The sequence below is a fragment of the Malurus melanocephalus genome, unplaced genomic scaffold (assembly GCF_030028575.1).
Source record: "Malurus melanocephalus ecotype Western Australia unplaced genomic scaffold, MMel_1.1 scaffold_28, whole genome shotgun sequence".
Lineage (NCBI taxonomy): Eukaryota > Metazoa > Chordata > Aves > Passeriformes > Maluridae > Malurus > Malurus melanocephalus.
The window spans coordinates 1,939,191-1,956,217 of record NW_026623260.1 but is presented as its reverse complement, the minus strand read 5'-3'; the positions used below and the strand labels follow the sequence as shown (position 1 = coordinate 1,956,217).

General features: G+C 42.0%; 1 protein-coding gene across 4 annotated transcripts; it reads right to left on the bottom strand.

Annotated features, from left to right (window-relative positions):
• Positions 1-291: 291 nt before the first annotated feature.
• Positions 292-16,706, bottom strand: KIF2C (kinesin family member 2C). Of its 4 annotated transcripts, XM_057390607.1 has the most exons (22): positions 16,545-16,706; positions 16,343-16,437; positions 14,431-14,532; positions 14,162-14,210; positions 12,369-12,410; positions 11,378-11,497; positions 10,526-10,642; positions 10,024-10,124; positions 9,686-9,781; positions 9,147-9,201; positions 8,901-9,063; positions 8,525-8,615; positions 7,404-7,467; positions 6,201-6,292; positions 5,827-5,969; positions 4,208-4,412; positions 3,641-3,751; positions 3,069-3,136; positions 1,793-1,895; positions 1,599-1,715; positions 1,115-1,241; positions 292-923 (listed from the first exon to the last, which is right to left on the bottom strand). In XM_057390607.1, the coding sequence occupies exons 1-22, from the start codon at positions 16,606-16,608 to the stop codon at positions 847-849; spliced, it is 2,202 nt and encodes a 733-aa protein (XP_057246590.1). In that variant the 5' UTR covers positions 16,609-16,706; the 3' UTR covers positions 292-846. The 4 variants fall into 4 exon arrangements, with proteins under 4 accessions (XP_057246590.1, XP_057246592.1, XP_057246591.1 ...); XM_057390609.1 differs by lacking the exon at positions 10,526-10,642; XM_057390608.1 differs by lacking the exon at positions 12,369-12,410.
• Between the last annotated feature and the right edge of the window lie 321 nt (positions 16,707-17,027).

Sequence of the window (17,027 nt, the reverse complement as noted above, 5' to 3'; positions counted from 1 at the left end):
CAGGACTACTTTGTGCTTTCCAAGACAAACCCTGAACTGAGCTAAGCAAATGAGAAAAAGCAGGCACCAGTACATGCCTCACAACAGTTCCTCCCCTAAACTGCTCTTTACAAGAAGACAGGGTGTGTAGGGCAACCAGGACAGAGGTTGCACACAAGGCCATGGCAGCACATTACTACACCTAAGACAGCTTCCTCCATGTCAGACAGGTTCTACCCAGCAGAATCTCAAAATTAAGAGACAAAACTTATTATGAGTGGCTTTTATGTAAACATTACAAGAATAAAGAAACTTCATCTAAAAAAAATCAGCCTCCCTATCAACAACCAACTGGTCTTTAGGAGCTGTTACCAAAATCAGCAAGAAATACTTTTTGTAGGACAGATAAGATAATTATATCCAAGAACATTTATTTATTCAACATCTTAAAATACTGGTTTTTACAATCACATAGTCCATTTTCTTTCTAGAAAAGCAAAACTTGCAAAGGTTTTGCAGTGTTTCAAGCACATCTGGAAAAGATTAGACTGTACATGTGTATTCAGTTCTGTTTGGGAAGACCACTGTCACTAGCAAAGGGCCAGATGCCAGACATCTCAGGCAGCGACTGAGATGCAGACTCTCAGGCCCCTACCCAAGTCTTGCAGTGGGTGCATTTTAGCACTTTGCTGAGTACCCTGATACAGGCCATGGAGAAAAAGGCTGCTGTGTTCACTGCCCCTGGGCACATGCAGCCTGCAGACACCCTACCACATTTAAAACAGGAATGATACAAACCACTGACAAACATGCAAGAGAAGACAAGTGCATGCAAAATTGCTTGTGAACCAGATTTTGCTGTAATAACTAAGGCCTCTGCCGGTTTATCTGTTTGCTGGCTTGCTCCTCCAGTTGCATGGCAGTCCCCAGGGCATCCAGTGTTTCTGTAAAAGAAGGTAAGAATAATAGGGTGATTGACCTGGAAGCTGAAATCTCCAGCTCAGCTGTCCCTCTCAATAGACCTCAGAGCCAGACAGGACTGGCTGCTCAAACCCCCATAGGTGTGCTGGTGTAACTTTTGGGTCTTTGGGAAGGCATTAGTGACAGTGCTAGTCAGAGACAGGGTCTAACATACCTCTGACACTGAGGAAATTTCTTGAGCTGTCTTCTACGAAGTACTTAGCTCKGCTCACAAAGGTCTCAAGATCATAGTCTGGTTTCTCTGTGATTCCCAAGAGGTAGTCCAGTTCAGTTGTCATTCTCTGTATTTACAAAGATAACAGTGATGAGAAATGGACTTTCTGGAAATTGAATTCGTTTCTTCAAAAGTGGCAGTCTAATCMACATAGCTGAGCTTTTACAGACCAGGAGCAGTCAGTGCTCATTAGCAACAAGTAGATACTGCTGTTTGAAGGGGAAAAAGAACTGGCAAAAGCTCTAGAATGCCCCAGTTTAACCAGTTGGGCCAGAAAACAAGGAAAATGTTGGCAGGGAGGAAAAAGTAACATCACTGTACAGCACCTACATTACAGCCTAGAGTCTGCCAAGCAGCACTTGGCTCAGACAAGATGAGCTGCTATCAACATGCAGCWGCCTGGGCTGGGTTTGCTGCTCCATACCTGTCTCAGTTCTCTGAGCTGTTCTACAACCTTCTCCTCCCGTTCACTAATTTGAGTCATAACCTCTCGATAGGTGAACATGTGGGGAGAGAGTTCTTCCTCCTCATCCTTGGAGAACTGCAAGAAACAGCCCAGGTAAGARSAGTAAGTTATTCCCAGCTTTGAGTTCTATTACATCCAGTGCACACACATACATTGTATTGAAGAGTTGAGCCTTCTCTGCTGGTCTCTGCTTCCTCAGTCTCCATCTGACTCTGTGTGTCACCAGCTCCATCATGAGGGCTGAGCTCTTTCACTCTGCGACAAGATTTGTCACTCAGATTATTCTTCAGTCAGTTTTTTGGCTACAGCATCACTAAACAGCTACTGCAATCAATCAGTGCTCATCAAAAAGGCAAGACCAGTTGCACTTAAAAAGTTGCATGACTACCATCCCCAGAACATGCTCATGTGGGCAGAATTCACTGAAGACTATAGGAAGGAAAACCAAGACATGTTTATGTTGAGGAAACTTTCCTGTCCATGCATCCAGGAATCACTCTGGCAGTCACACTCCCATCACTTGAGCTGGAACTGAAGTCCCATCACAGTGGGTGGCACATCTACTTCATACATAGTCCCTTAGGTCCGTGTGTGTGTGTGTGTGTGTCTATGCTACAGCAAATATACTGTGATGGTTGCTCTTTTAGATTCTTAAGTGTGTTGGATTTGTATGTAAGTTAGGCTTGTAAATTGTGCTTGTAGTAAATTCAATAGAATCTTAGGTTAAATTATTTAAATTAGGCTATGGATGAAGTGCARTTAAAACATTTAGGCCTAAACCATTAGTGACCTTGTGACTCAAGGGGAGGGTCTACCTSATTCCTTTTTATCCTTACCTTTTTTTTCTATCCTTACCACTTTTTCCAATTCCCCAGCTTCCAGGCAGATATTTTTAAGTTGATTTTTGATTGATTCCAAATTTTTCTCTGTGTGCTTCAACCACCCAATAAGTAGGACAGTGAACCTTGCCAACAATTCTTATCTTTCATTTAATTTTGAACCTGCTTTTGTCAATACCTTTGCCAGTGATTCTTTGTGTGACCTAAAACACTCATTCATGACACACAATCTTAGCACACCTTTACAGATGGGTCACAAAGTACTAAAAAGAGAAAGGCATGGAAGTAACCATTCAGGACAGGTAAACTCCCTACATAAACCAGGGCAGTCAAGTCTAGCATGAGAGGAGACTCCTCTGAGGAAAGGAAACATTACTCATGGGTTTTACRTCATCTCTGTTATGTCTCACACAGAACACCCAGGTTAGTTTCATATGACAGCGTTAAGGTACTTTGCTCCTAACAACCAACCTCCAGGTTGCCCACACAAACAATACAAGAGAAACTTGAGGTTCCAAAAGTCAGAGTAAAAGCAGATAAAACACCTTTTACAACAAGATTAAAATCTATGGGTCAAAAAGGCCATTACCTGTCAGCGTATCTCAGTGTGTTTAAGGTGTACTCACACGAACTCATGCCTGGAGAAATCATTGCTATCTGCAAACATAAAAGAAACCTTTGTGACTCCTATCTCACTTTTGCTCCTTAATGGTCTTACAGATCTCACCACACAGCTGGGACGTTTAAGGACAAAGGGTTGTARTTGAGACACTCAAGTCCATTTTTCTTTATGGATTTTGTGGGACATGCTAGCATCCCTGTATCCAAGTTTTCCACTGGCTTTGTGTGCACCTGCTGTGCCTCACCATCCACAGGAAGCAAGGCCCTTTGAGAGCACACCAGGCTCTCTTGCTGATCCACAGAGTGAAAAAGACTTCCACAGCCCTGTTTCTACCAACTGGGCATAAATCATCAATTTATTATCTCAGTCACCATGGGCAAGTTTCCATGAGAAAAATGTTGGGGTTTTTTGTTTTTGTTTTTTTTTTTTTACCAAAATCTGAAGCTTTCTGACTTCAAAACCCCCTCACTCTAGGGGAACATGCAGCTATTATAGAAATTATAGAACCTAAACATTGTGTTTGACATGTCCATACTCACCATACAAGTCCTTGAGTTTGCTCCTATGAAAGAGTCTCTTAGCACCTGGGTCAGCTTGCTCTCCCGAAAAGGGGTATGAGACTTGTTCTGCCCTAAAGCTCGGATGCACTCCTAAGAAAAGACAAGTTTTGTGAATGAAGTATCTGCATCTYTCTTCAAATAGTTGTGCAAGCTATMAATCACCARTTGCTGGTAAACCCAACAGGCTGAAGAACATTCACATCTATTGCTCCAAGTTCTTCATAGTCTTTAAAATATGCTCCAGGTATTTGACTGTCACAGGACAATAGGAATAGCCATCATATATAACAAACAAAAAAAACCCAAGGATAACTTGAATGAAGCTTGAAATAGATATACCAGTGTCTGGCCTGACAAGACTGCACTGCTTTCCTAGAAATATTCTAAATGGAAGTACACACTACTTTTAGGTTGCTCACATCCTAAACCAGTATTTTTTCAGTTGTTCTTTTTCCTTGTACTAGAAAGAAACAGAACAGATAACCCCAGAGTTGAATAGAATCCACACGTGGATTATCACTCTTTGCTCCCTGAGCTGTAGCTCACCTTCAAAGCCAGCAAGCTCTTATTGATTTCAGCACCTTCCATGCGTGTCTGCCGATCAGCATTAGATGTGTCTGCACCCCTTTCATTTCCTGCCAGATCCACCAAGGAAAATTTGCCAATCAGTTGTCCTCTTCGGCGCAGTATGATTTGGAAGCAGGCATGTGACCGTGAAGAGCTAGCATTTGCAAAGGTCTGCCCAGAYGTCCTACAGCAAAGATGCAAACAAGCCTTAGAACTGTGTCACAGAAGACAWCAGACAGCACTAGACAAGACCTGTAGCCATTTAATTAAGTTGTTTAACCTCCTAGAGTTTATCCCACACATTAATACTTCAAGTTTGTGTGGATTATGGAATTGCTTCTGATACAAAAGCACAGAACTGTGAAAATAAGAAGCTGCACCCGCTTTTAGAGATTTAAGGCTATTTAAGCTGCCTGGCACAAACTCAGCCAGCCTGCATTGGAATACCTTTCTAAGTACTGAAGCCTCACGTGCACTTGGAGCTGGAAGTCACACCTTGAGCATGSCACATGTCATTTTCCTAATGCATCTGCCATTACACAGAGCTCAGCCAAGCTCCCCACTAAACAGCATTAGCTGTGCTAGCACATTACAATCATGGTAAATCCCTTTCTCCAGCCAAGCTGGCTTGGCATTTCAYCTCTGCTGTGCAGCTACACTGCCCCATCACTGCAAGGCAGAGTGAGAGTGAYATCTTTTGATTTAAACCCCCCTGTGACCTTCACTGTCATTTATTCCCAGAGAATGGTGCCAGGTTCACTGTTCCACCCTCATTCCTTACTACAGGGGGAAAGGGAAGAAGCTCAACCTAATGCAAGACAGACTAAAATATTAATAGTTCATGACTAAATTGCCAGCCAAAAAAGGCTACACAGAATGCTGAATAAGCTTTTMGTATGTGCATATTTGCCCATACAGAAGCCAAGGACCTCTCATTTGCCTAGTATGTTTCTACAGCAGCTCCAACTTAACTGAAGAAGATTAGACTTGGTAATACAGATTTGAGCTCCCAATTAAAGACACCAGTATGATGACAGAGTTGCCCCTACTACAGCCTTTCCTGCCAGGATRATGTGCCAAGCTTACATCTGTCCCTTGGCACCTCCTTTCAAGGATTCTTTAGGCAAGATCCTGAACAACATGCAGCATTTTTGTTGCCATTGGAATAATTCATCTAGCCTGCAGTTAAGCCAAACCATTTTTRCAACTGTAGTTCATACCAGCTGCTGTTCTTTGATCTTACAAGCCCACAGGGAGCTACTTGTTTTCCTGTAAATTAGCTGATACTTCTAATAAGCATCAAGGCAGCCATCTCCTCATGTGAATGGTTTCTCATATTAGAGTTACATGAGACATATGAATGAGGAGCTCTGACATTCTCTATGAAAGACAGCATGAACCCACCCCTGCTAGTTTTTTGTTGAATAAYCACTTTCTGATATTCATGCAGAGGTGATGCTCAGTGCCTTTACTGGGAAGAACAAGGGTTTAAGTCTCTGTTTAAGTCTCAAAGCACCAGCTACGGACATCATACACGTTTTTCTAAACATGGAATGCAACAGAACATGATTCCTCTTATAGGTTTTAAGGCATCAAACCTGCAGGCACTGCCAATCGTGATCATTCTGATGACATCCTCAGCACAGCCAACTGGTCTCTCTTGGAGACCAACAACCTGGACCTGTTGCTTGCCATCCTCCAGGACTCGAAGCTTGGCCTTCTTATTCAAGAGGTCAAACACCTACATTTAGGCAACAAGATGAAGGCAAACCTGAACAAGGACTCCTTGTAAGTATTTTTCCTGTCTTTACACAAAGCTATCTAGAAACAGCACCTTTAACATAGACTTCCATTTCAATTCCAAACACACCAAGAACAACAGAATAGTAGAACTATGGAAAGTATTAAATTTGACTCAGGTTACTTATGAAATATTCAACCAAAGAAATCAGGTCAAAATTTAAAGTCTTACCTTTCCATTGTATATTTCAAAGAARGTCACATAGACTTCCAGATTCTGACTCCTGTACTTGGGCTGGTTTAGGAGGAGGAAGACATCTTGTGCTAATGAGGAAAGACAGAAGTTTAGTYAACTGATTTAAAACACATTCTATTTGCTACTTGATCTCCTTTCAAACACAGCACAGCTATAAGGCAGTGTCTTAGCACTGAGTGACAGTCATCCAAACAAATGCTAACAATCAGTGCTGTACTACATCTGGAGAACAGATTCAGCAGCATCCTTATCCAGGGACTGAAAACAGGAATATACAAGTTTCAACTGCTAATGTCACCCACAGACAACAATCCTTACTGCTCTGAAGGAACACTGGGATTTGCTATCGTTTTGGACAGGCCTGAAAAAGTCATGTGTTTGTATTTCAAGTGCATGTTGCAGAAAGTCTAGAAAACATGCATCCCCGAACATCTGCATTGCTGCGGTTTGGAGACAATATACCCGATTAGTTGACCCTGTGGCTGGATTCAGCACAGCTTTCCACAATCAGGCTTCAGAWTGTGAAGCAGAGCTGAAAAGCAAAGACTCCTTCAGAGCCAGTCCTAACTATTTTTCAGAGATCAGCCAACAGTTCTTTCTGGTTCAGCTGCCTTGCTGCACAGACTAGTTTCACACTGTGTCTTTCTAAAGGGAAGGCAAAGGTCAGGTTCCATGGTACTTTCCAGACATTCTATCAAGGAGGGGCTTCTAAGCATCTGTTTTCTGAAATAATTTTGTACATGCTAGGGTTTTCTTTTTGCATTTAAGGCTTATAGGGAGAAACACAACACATACATCCTTTTGCATGTTTTATATCACAAATGGGTAGAGTTGTGCTGTACTCATGTCTGAGACAAAAGCAAAGCAGAAGAATCAAAATTAAATTGTTCTGCCCAGAAAATGCTAAATTAGAAAATGTGTCATTTCTTTACATTGGAAGAAAGTATCTGCTGGTGAGTTTAGTATGGATGTAGAAGCTTACAGGCTAGAGGAAAAATATTCTGTRAAACAAAAAATAATCATACCTCCTGCAAACACCAGCTTTTATTACTGAAAACAAAGATACTTCATGTATCTTCTACTGGACATGTTTTAAATAACCATACAAAACCATACCTTATCTAATAAAGAAAAACAAGCTTTAATTTGATTTTTATAGCTACAGAAAAATCAACTTACAGGCAAAAGCATATATACCCTTTGAGGCATTCTGTGTTCTCCCTGAGAAGTCTCCACCCATAGTCTGTGAAGAGAAAAGGCCAGAAGTCAGCCATGGCACTAGCWAGTCAGCCTATCTGATCTTAGTCCCAAAAACAGACTAGGAAGTTACTACAGATAAGCCCCAGTGCCAGCAAGATTACTGGAACACAATGCTAAATTAGTTTTGCAGCTTCCCTATCAATTCAGAAAGAAGATCTGGCCTACACAAAGCAACAGTTCAATATCTGTAAGGCTCTGGGATGCAGAATCAAAAGAGTTGTTCCTACAAGGAACATGCATGGCTTAGACAGTGCAACTCAAAAGAGACAAAGCTTCATTTGTTAARATGTAGGTTGATTAACATTTTTGCTGCTACTTGCAAAAGTTAACATGACATGAAAATGCAAATTTAGAGCAGACAGTACCTTTAACTCCTTTGACCAAAGTATCTTTAATCACAACTAAATTTTCAGTTAGTACTATCCTAACAGAACAGGACAGCACATTTGACTCCATTGTCATACTGTGAGGATTCTTCCCCATAGTTCCCAGAAGAAGAAAGYTAAAGACAACACAGCTGTGGAAAATTTAGAGCAAGCTTTCTGTTTTGAGGCAGAAAACAWCTTTCTCAACTCTCAGACTAGAAGGAGTGGTTAGAAATCAAACTTGCCCACTTCACAAACAATACCAGATCACTTAAATATTTATGTGCATTATTCATATATAATTGCTGAAGTCTTTGGAATGCCTCCAAGSTCAGATAGACAGTAACCTTTGTCTCAGATGTAGGCTAATAGCCCCATTTTACAGACAGGGATTAAACAGCAATAGGCATTCGAGGCAAGGAATAGCCATGACTAAAACTGACATATCAGGACACCCTAAATCTTTGAAAATGGGGGATTTTAGTACAATTTTCCTCACAATCTAAAAGGAAACCCATTAGTACATAAAGCTACAGGAAAAGAGTTAACATCTTATGAAGTATTAGCTTTAAGACAATAAAACCAAGATCTAGACTTTTAAACGATCATGCTCAAACATCAGGGAGCTTTAAAATAACAAAGCTAGAAAATTTGAGACCTTGGGGAAAAACTTACATGTGTCTTGCCACTGCCTGTCTGCCCATACGCAAAGCACGTTGCCTTCCCACCCTCAAAGATGGTCTCTACAAGAGGTCTAGCAGTGAATCTGAATATTCAAAAAATAAAAAAATAGTTAAGGCACATATTTCACACCCTTCTTTATCATCATCAGTTTTAACAAGAACAAAAAAAAAAAACAAATAAAAGCAAATCCTTAGGCAATCAGCACGGCTATGCCAAAAAGAAGCTTTAGACTTTTCAGTCCTTTGGCTTCCTCCACAAAGGATTTTAATACTTATTTCAAGTAGGAGTTTCTTTAAGCTATGATGCCATCGAGCCATAACTTCATGCTTTTATCTGAAAGCCACTCCCAGTGAGCAGCAAGCATTACCTGTATACCATTTCATTTGAAGAGGTTTCATCAAATGAAAAGTCAAATCTAAATGTCTGGGTTTCAAGGTATTTTGTTAGGTCAACTTTCTGCTTTGGTTCATGCACCATTAGGACACACTTGCTTGGAACAGTAACCACATCACATTCCTTTTTTAGAAGTTCTGTTGGCAGAAAAGAACATCAGTTTTAACAAAAATGAACAAAGTCCAACTGTTCAAGACAGTTGTTTGGTCAATACACTCACCTTGCCTATTGAGAGGGCGCTTCCTCACACAGACACAAATCCTGTGCTCTTCTATCTAAAAGAAAAGAAAATAAGTAATTATTTCCCAATTACACTCAATTACAGAGAGAGCTGATGCTCCCTCACATCTGCTCTTCTAAATGCTGATCTATTTCAAATCACTTAACATATGACTTACTTGTATTAACATGTTCTGTAGCAGGGCAACAGTCCATTTTAAATTATAGCTATTCCTACAACAATGCCTCTGCCACTTACAAACTCTGAAAAACACTGATGGCCACATATCATTCATTGCATGATAATTGTTGAACCATAGGCTCTTCACTAGTGACACATGCRAAGTAAAACAAGGCAGCTTAGCCCTAAAAAGGGAAGGCAGGTGACCTCACAGATACCACCAGCTGCCTCAAGCTCACAATATGCTCAGAGGACTTCCAAGGTGCAGTGATGCACCAACTGCTTGATGACRACATTTTCAGTGCAAAATAGAGAAGTCTGTCTACAGGCTGCAGTTAGTAGCCTCAGTATTTACTTACTGGATCACTTATAGATAGTGGCTGGCAGTTTAAAGTTTCTCTGAATTCCTTGATCATACGTGCAAACTCCCAGTTTGGACAGGTGCTGTCAAACTCCTGCATGGAAAAACCATGGATATGTTCTGTTACAGCAAAAAAGGCCCCAGAACCTATTAAACAATAAGCTGTATGCAGTTAAAAGCATTTTACAAGATTCGGAACTTTCTGCAACCAGAATCAACCCATCCTTTTGTACAGCTTTATAAGAACAAAGCATGCAAAATAYATTTTGGTTTCAACTACTGTAGTCCAGTGTCCTATAGAATTTCCCCTTACAGGTGTGTTGYAGTGTACCCCACCTGCGCTCGTTTTATCCTGATTTCACTAATTTGAGCTCTCTTTTCTTCTCTCTTGTTTCTCATTTTCTCCATCTCTTTCACAATGTTAGATCTTCTCCGAACTAGATAAAATGAAAACAGTTCCTTGGATTAAATTTTCATACTTAGTTTAAGCACAAGACAAGTATTTCAGCTTTTCCAGGTTGCTGACAGACTAGATCATACAAGAAACAATCACCTTTAGAAGGATGGCCRTAATTTTGCAGCACTTCCTTCCCAAACCAGATCTAACTATCACAGAAACTGCCTTGGAAGTCACACTACCACCCTAAAGCCAAGGCAGCATTTYGAGGCAGTACCACTATAACAGAATTACACATTTGTAATAAAAATACTCAAGATACTCTGTCTTGCTGCCAAAGTCACCTTTTGAAAGCTTTAGTCTCGGAGTACACAAAGCAGCAATCACATAGTGATTCATTGCTGACTGATGAGTCAGTCTTTATCCACTGCTCCCTGGTACCTGGGCTCTCTGAAGAGCTCGTTCTAGCAGCAGGCAGATGATTCTCTGTATTTCCATTTACACTTGACAGTGAGGCTTCTGGAACACAACCCAGCCCGCTAGCCCTGGTTCGGCCAGCTGCAGAAAGAAGCCAGACCAAAACCAATAATTAGATCGCAAAGATCAAGAATAATTTTGTAATTTGTAAAGCCTCATTAGACCTCAGGCATTCCTCAACTCCTGCAGCAGAAAACAGAACTAGCTATAACCTCTGGTAAATGTGCAAGTAAACTTTTGAATCCTTGGCCAATCACCAACTTTTATTCAATGCTGCAAATCAAGGCCAAACCAACTAGACAAAAATTTAGTAGCCTCTTATTTCAGTGTTTTTATAGAACTTTGCATGCAAGACATGCCCTCAGCTATGGTAGCCTGGTAAAATGAATAACTACAATTTTGTAATTCAAAGAGGCTCAAATTCTTGCTTTACTCAACCAGTATAGGTAAAACTGCTACCAGTAAAGTTACAGGGTGTGTTTTGAGCTGTGTTAAGGCTCTTTTCTTCCCACTCTAGCCCCCTAGAATATCACTTTTTGCCATTAAGCAGACACCACATCCACCCAACATGCACAAACACAGCTCTCTGGTTAAGGAAGTATGACATTATGAACAACATTGTTTCCAAAGTCCTTTGGAAAACACCTCAGGTAGGAGCCCTGGATATTTGCATAGTGGCAGACCTCTAGGTCTCTCATTTTATCTATGAAAGAGTTCTGGTTGCTCTCCCCCTGGGATTTGCAGTTCGATAATCAAATGCACACAAAGTGAAAATTATTTCAGATTAAGAATTCACTGTGTTGTTTCTCCACTCACCAGAAAGTGACATATATTTTCTGGTTTGCAAAGAAGTGCAGGGATCTACTGCCATCTCATCTTCCGGGAGGCTGCACTGGGATTCTGTGACAGCAGACATCCGTGAACGGCCGCGAACAGCTTTGGAAAAGGAATCCAGAGACACTCAGACATTTGCAATTAATCAAGGGTTCACAAACTACAGAGCAGTGGAGAACAAGATGTGGTTAAAAGGATCTTTTCCATTAGCAAAATGCAGGACAAAGCAATGGATGTGGGTGAGAAGTGATCAACAAATACACCACTACAGAAAAGCAAACTGTTCATTCCAGATTTGCAATTCCAGTAAATTTCTTTCAGATACCACTAAGGATTCACATAAGGATATGGCAATTCCAGCACCATAATACTTAGGAAGGAGGAAGAACCAGACAGAGAACCAGTAAATCCTCTGAAGCTTCACACTTGCCAGGCTGGTATGAATTTACTCTTTGATGGTGACAAGGGCACTGCAGCCTGGCAATTGGCCATGGGCAGCATCGTGCCCACCCACCATGAGGGCACCCACAAACAGGCTGTGTGTGCTGCACAGTGGGCTGGGAGTTCCGTGGCACTACATTCAGCTGAAAGCCCCTGTATAATCACAACAGCAAATCTTTGGAAAAAGTCCCTTTGTAGGCAGGCTCCATTTTCACATGCCAAGGTATTTCTTTCACTGAGATCAAATCCTTTACAAAGCTTCCTAGGGGAAGGATTGGAATGTTTACCTCAATAGATTGGTTAAAAAAAAAAAAAGCAAATCTGATATGAAAAAAGTGTGATACATGATAGGCAAGCTGGAACTCCCTTCACCTCTCATGACTAGGAATTATTAGAATTTATCAAGAATGATCACTATTATTTCAAAGGACACCARATCTGTTGGAGACCAGGGGCTCATTTCAATTCTGAATCAAACTCCTTAGAACCACAACCCAAAAAAATTGAGTGCTCCTGTCTGTWAACGCTTTACCTTGAATCTTCTGCTCATGTGCAGAGACATTAGATGTGACTGCTGCAATTTTAGAAACAAAAAGTATCAGTTTCATTATACTCAGAAATGGCATTTTATTCCATTTTCTCTTGTCACACATGCCCAGACCTGATCTCATCTCACACTCAGCAGCATTGTTTCTATAATGCTGGTGCTSCTGGGCAGGCAGATTAACTGGAAGTTTCACTGCATCTAAATGGGTTTGATTCAAGTGATTCTTGTGCATGAGGATGTTCAACATCCTCAAAAATTTCTGTTGGTTTGTGGGACTGAGGCAATATMTATTTCTTAATTAATTCTGAAAGCACTGCTTCTGCTTCTCTCCTTTCCTGAATAAGATGGAGGCAGACACCTCCTGATCTTCTTTAATTTGTTTAGTCTAAGAACAAGTCTGAAGACAATGTTAGCTTTCTAATTGGTGCAGTGCAGAGTTTGCAACAGGACAGATACTCCGACACTTCTGGGCTTTAGCCAGTTATAACAACAGAAATTATTTGATGAATACTGAAAACACTGCTTCTCTTATACTCTGAGCAGGTCTTCAGGGACAAGACTGTGCCAGTAGGACAGGCAACAGATATTTCAGATTTGCAATTAAATTCTATACTTCAGGAGAGCTGTGACCTCTGCAAGGACATCTTTCCATCAACCAGTGACTGGATTAACAAACCTTAGGTTTTCCAGCTGGCTATCCAGTTCTATTAACTGACCTATATATAGACAGCTATAACTTTACCACATCATTTTGCCTGTCAGTTCACAAAATTTATGGAGTTCTCTGAATTTGASAAAGATCAGGATACTCTAGTACAGAACAAATTCTTACACATGAAGATTCTGGGATAACTCCTGTCTCTGATGCCAGRGGACTTGTACTGTTGTCTTCTGGGACCAGCTCCCCTGTCTTGCATTGCATGCAATAGAAGAGGCCAGASAAGCCCAGATACTTTGTTTGCAGCTGAATTGCATGAAGAAGCACAAATTTTGGCTAACTATGCACTTTAAGAGAATCATTAAATTAGTAACCATTCAACCTCAGCATCACAAGTGTATTACAAATAGACCTGTATAATGCTGCYATTGGCAATTCAAAAAGCCTAAAGAGTCAGCTAATAAAGCTAAAAGAAGGTAGAAAACATAGGCATTTTCTAACCCCTGACACCTCAAGAAGAACAATTTCTTAGCAATCCCCCACTGACATCTCTATCTACTCTTCTGGCTTTGCTCAACACATTGTACTGACATGCAATCATGGAGCTGGGCACAGCAGCTGGCATTTTGGCTGCCTGCTCTGAAACATCTCCAAGTATAGAGCTCCACTTATTGTCTAGGGAGACTGCTTGATGAGGAAACATACATTTGTCACCACTATTTCCTTCTTGTCCTTTCCACTCTCATTTTGACACTTTTAATCTTAATAACTACTGCCACTTAACTTCTGTTGTTTGTGGCATTTGCAAAACTCTATACAAAACTTTAAAACTCACTGCAACAGCAACTGCCTCGTGACATTTAATGCAGGGAATAACTGCAGCAATACTGCAGAAAAGGACAACAACATCAACAAGTTCAATCTCACAGGAGCAGGGCTGCAACCTGTTAGGAAAGTTCCTGCTTTCAGGARTCTGAAACACTGGTATGAGACAATATCTTCTTTGTTAGCAATGCCTGAATGAGCAGCCTTATAATGCACTAAATTAGAATATTATGATTACAATGGAAGGCCAGCATGTTTTCACAAAGATATAGCAGAGAAAAAATAATTTTCTTACATTCTCGTGGAGCAGGAATTTTTGAAAGGGTTGCTCTACGCTTCTGTTTCTGAAAAACAAGGAATGCTGTAAGCAATTGCAGTAAGCAGCAAACATCTAGCACTGCTCTTCAGGGCAACACTGATACAACAAGAATTTCTGACCAAAGCCTAACTATGAGACAGAAAAGACAAATTAAAGAGCTCAAAATTTAAGACTAAGAGTATTATGTATAACAAGCCCTATGCTTYAGTACCTTAGAAGAAACTAAACCACTTTAAAGCACTTACCTGTGAAGTTACATTGTCTTGCAAAGGAACATTCTCTTTCACATCAGCAGCAGGTAGTTCTAATAATTCAGGATTTATTGCAATCACATCACCAATATCAACCTGCAAAAGCAAAGGCAGGATTTTACATAGCAAAATACTGCTGCTACCACTTAGGGATTGTTTTTTTTCTAATCTGGACTCTCAGTGAAGGCAAACAAACCTGATCCACTGCCTGCCAAATGTTATATTAAAAGTGCTCGGAAGAGCAAAACAATAACTCCTATTCCATTTGAATGGTTTGGCACACCTAAATACTAGACAAAATGTGTTAGTTAAGCCATTTACCCTCATCTGCCAAACACCACACAGCTCTGCAGGTGCCATAGAGCACTTCTGAAGAGAAGGGCAAAGCCCATTTGGCATCCACTGCTMTAATCTCCCACTGCTAATCTTAGTAAATCTCAGCAGCTCTGTGACTTCTGTGCTAGGAGAGCATTAAGTGTTTACTGTGTGATTGTGCTTACCGAAATAAACGTCAAAGAGCTGCTTAGACTCTGGGAAATGAAGGATTCAGCATTTAATCCATAACTTAATTCACCTGCATCTTTGCTTGCTATTGCAAACTATTTCACCTGGAGCCAGCTATCTCTTCCTGACTGACCCTCCYGTGAAAACACAATCCTGCCTTCACCATATCATGGGGCACCCTGGCAAAGGCAGGAATGGGGCAGGCTCAAGTACAAATTCAGCAACTCAGTCTCTATTCTGTTTTTCAAAACTATCCCTGCTGAAGAGATTRAAAGCACCTGGACACAAAAATTTCCCCATCACAGCAGCTTGYAGCTGGAATTCACCTAACAAGGCAGCACAAGCACCACCAGGAAGTTCTTGAGTTTTCAATTAACTTTGGAATTATATAAATAAGAGTCCATGAAAAGAGAAGAAAGCAAGTAGGTGAACCTCTCTAAAATGTGAAAATACTACTTTCTACTATAAGAGAACTAATCTGTGAAGTSTAATTCATATGGAATTGGTTAGCASCTAATTGGAAAGTGAATTAGCTCAGAAACAGGTATGTGGACAATATAAATGTGTGTAAGCACATACAGATTACATGGACATAAGCACAAAAGAAAATTGCTGGATTTTGAARTATCTTAATAAAGACTTAATATCTTAACACATACATGCAATTTAGCCAGAATTATATCTGAATCTGGATTTTATCTTTTTTTTTAATTATTATTATTTTAATTTGAATGCAGCAGACACATGCAGAGTTAGAAGTTTCAAACAACCAGCCAGTGGCAACTTTTAAGATTTTTGCTGAAATCCAGTCTACACCTTTCTGGAGACACCAGAAGGACAAGTACATTAGCTCAGTGACAGTCTTTTTCAAGTGTCAGGATTTCAGCCACATCAGCCTCAAATGCCCCAGACTCCSCTTCTCCCATCCAGTCTCACACTGTATTTATTTTATATTGGTGCAGACATTATTGGAACCAGGTGGTGTCAGCACCTTATTAATAATAAATTTTAAGGAAAGCCTGAAAGCCATAGCAAAACTCTTGGAAAACCAACAAATAGCCCACAGAACTGGAAAACTAGAATCCTGTGACATTCAGCATCAGCAGTCAACAATGTGAGAGGCCCAACACCTCCTCGATCCCTCTGAAAGGCAAAGGCTGTAGCTTTGGCACTGCACCTCTCGTACCTTACCTTGGCACACCTGGGGCATTGCTTTCATTACGTGTGAAACARGAACACAGACCCAGCTGCAGCAGCACAAGACAAGCGCTGCCCATCCGGCGGGGCAGAGGAACTGGGCCACACTCCAGGCGAGTCTCGGGCTTCCCAGGGCACATCCCGCCGGGCCCGGGAGTGTTGGAGCACCCCGGGAAGGAAGGGGCCGCGGGCAGCTATCACTCACCTCCTTGCCCTTGGTGGCGCCGCTCTCACACCACTCCACAGTCACGCAGGACTGCTCCACGTTCACAACCTTCACCGTTGCCTTATGGATTAAGCCTGGAAAAAGCCGACRTTAAGACCCAGCCTGGCCGCCCCAAGCCGGCGTGACCCCCGCGGGCCGTGGCGGCTGGGAACGTCCAGACTCCCCATTCCCTTCTCCTCACCGTTGCTTCTTTGGATATTAATAATGACGCCGGGATACACATTGCGGTAGAGGTGGGAGTCCATGGCACGGGCACAGRGACAGGAACCACGTCCCACCCCACCAGCGAAACACTCGCCCGGCAACCGCCGCCGGTTTAAACCCCGCGCGCCGGCGTGCCGCGGGGGCTGCCGGGAGTCGCTGCGGGACTACATATCCCGGCAGGCCCCACCCCTCAGCAATGCCGGGTCTGTAGGCGGCGGGGCGCGGGGCATGCCGGGAGATGTAGTCCCGAGGGGCGGGGAGCACTGCTGCTCCTGGGGGAGGGAGGTCTGAGGGGATCGGTGCTGCTGCGTGAGGCCGACTTGGGGCGGGCGGAGGCGCCGTGCCCGGAAAGGGCCGCGGGACACCCCAGCTACGGCCGGACAGAACAACCTCGAGGCCGGGGGGACACTGAGGAGGGGCGACAGGCCGTGGAGAGACTGGTAATAAGCGGGGTGGCTAA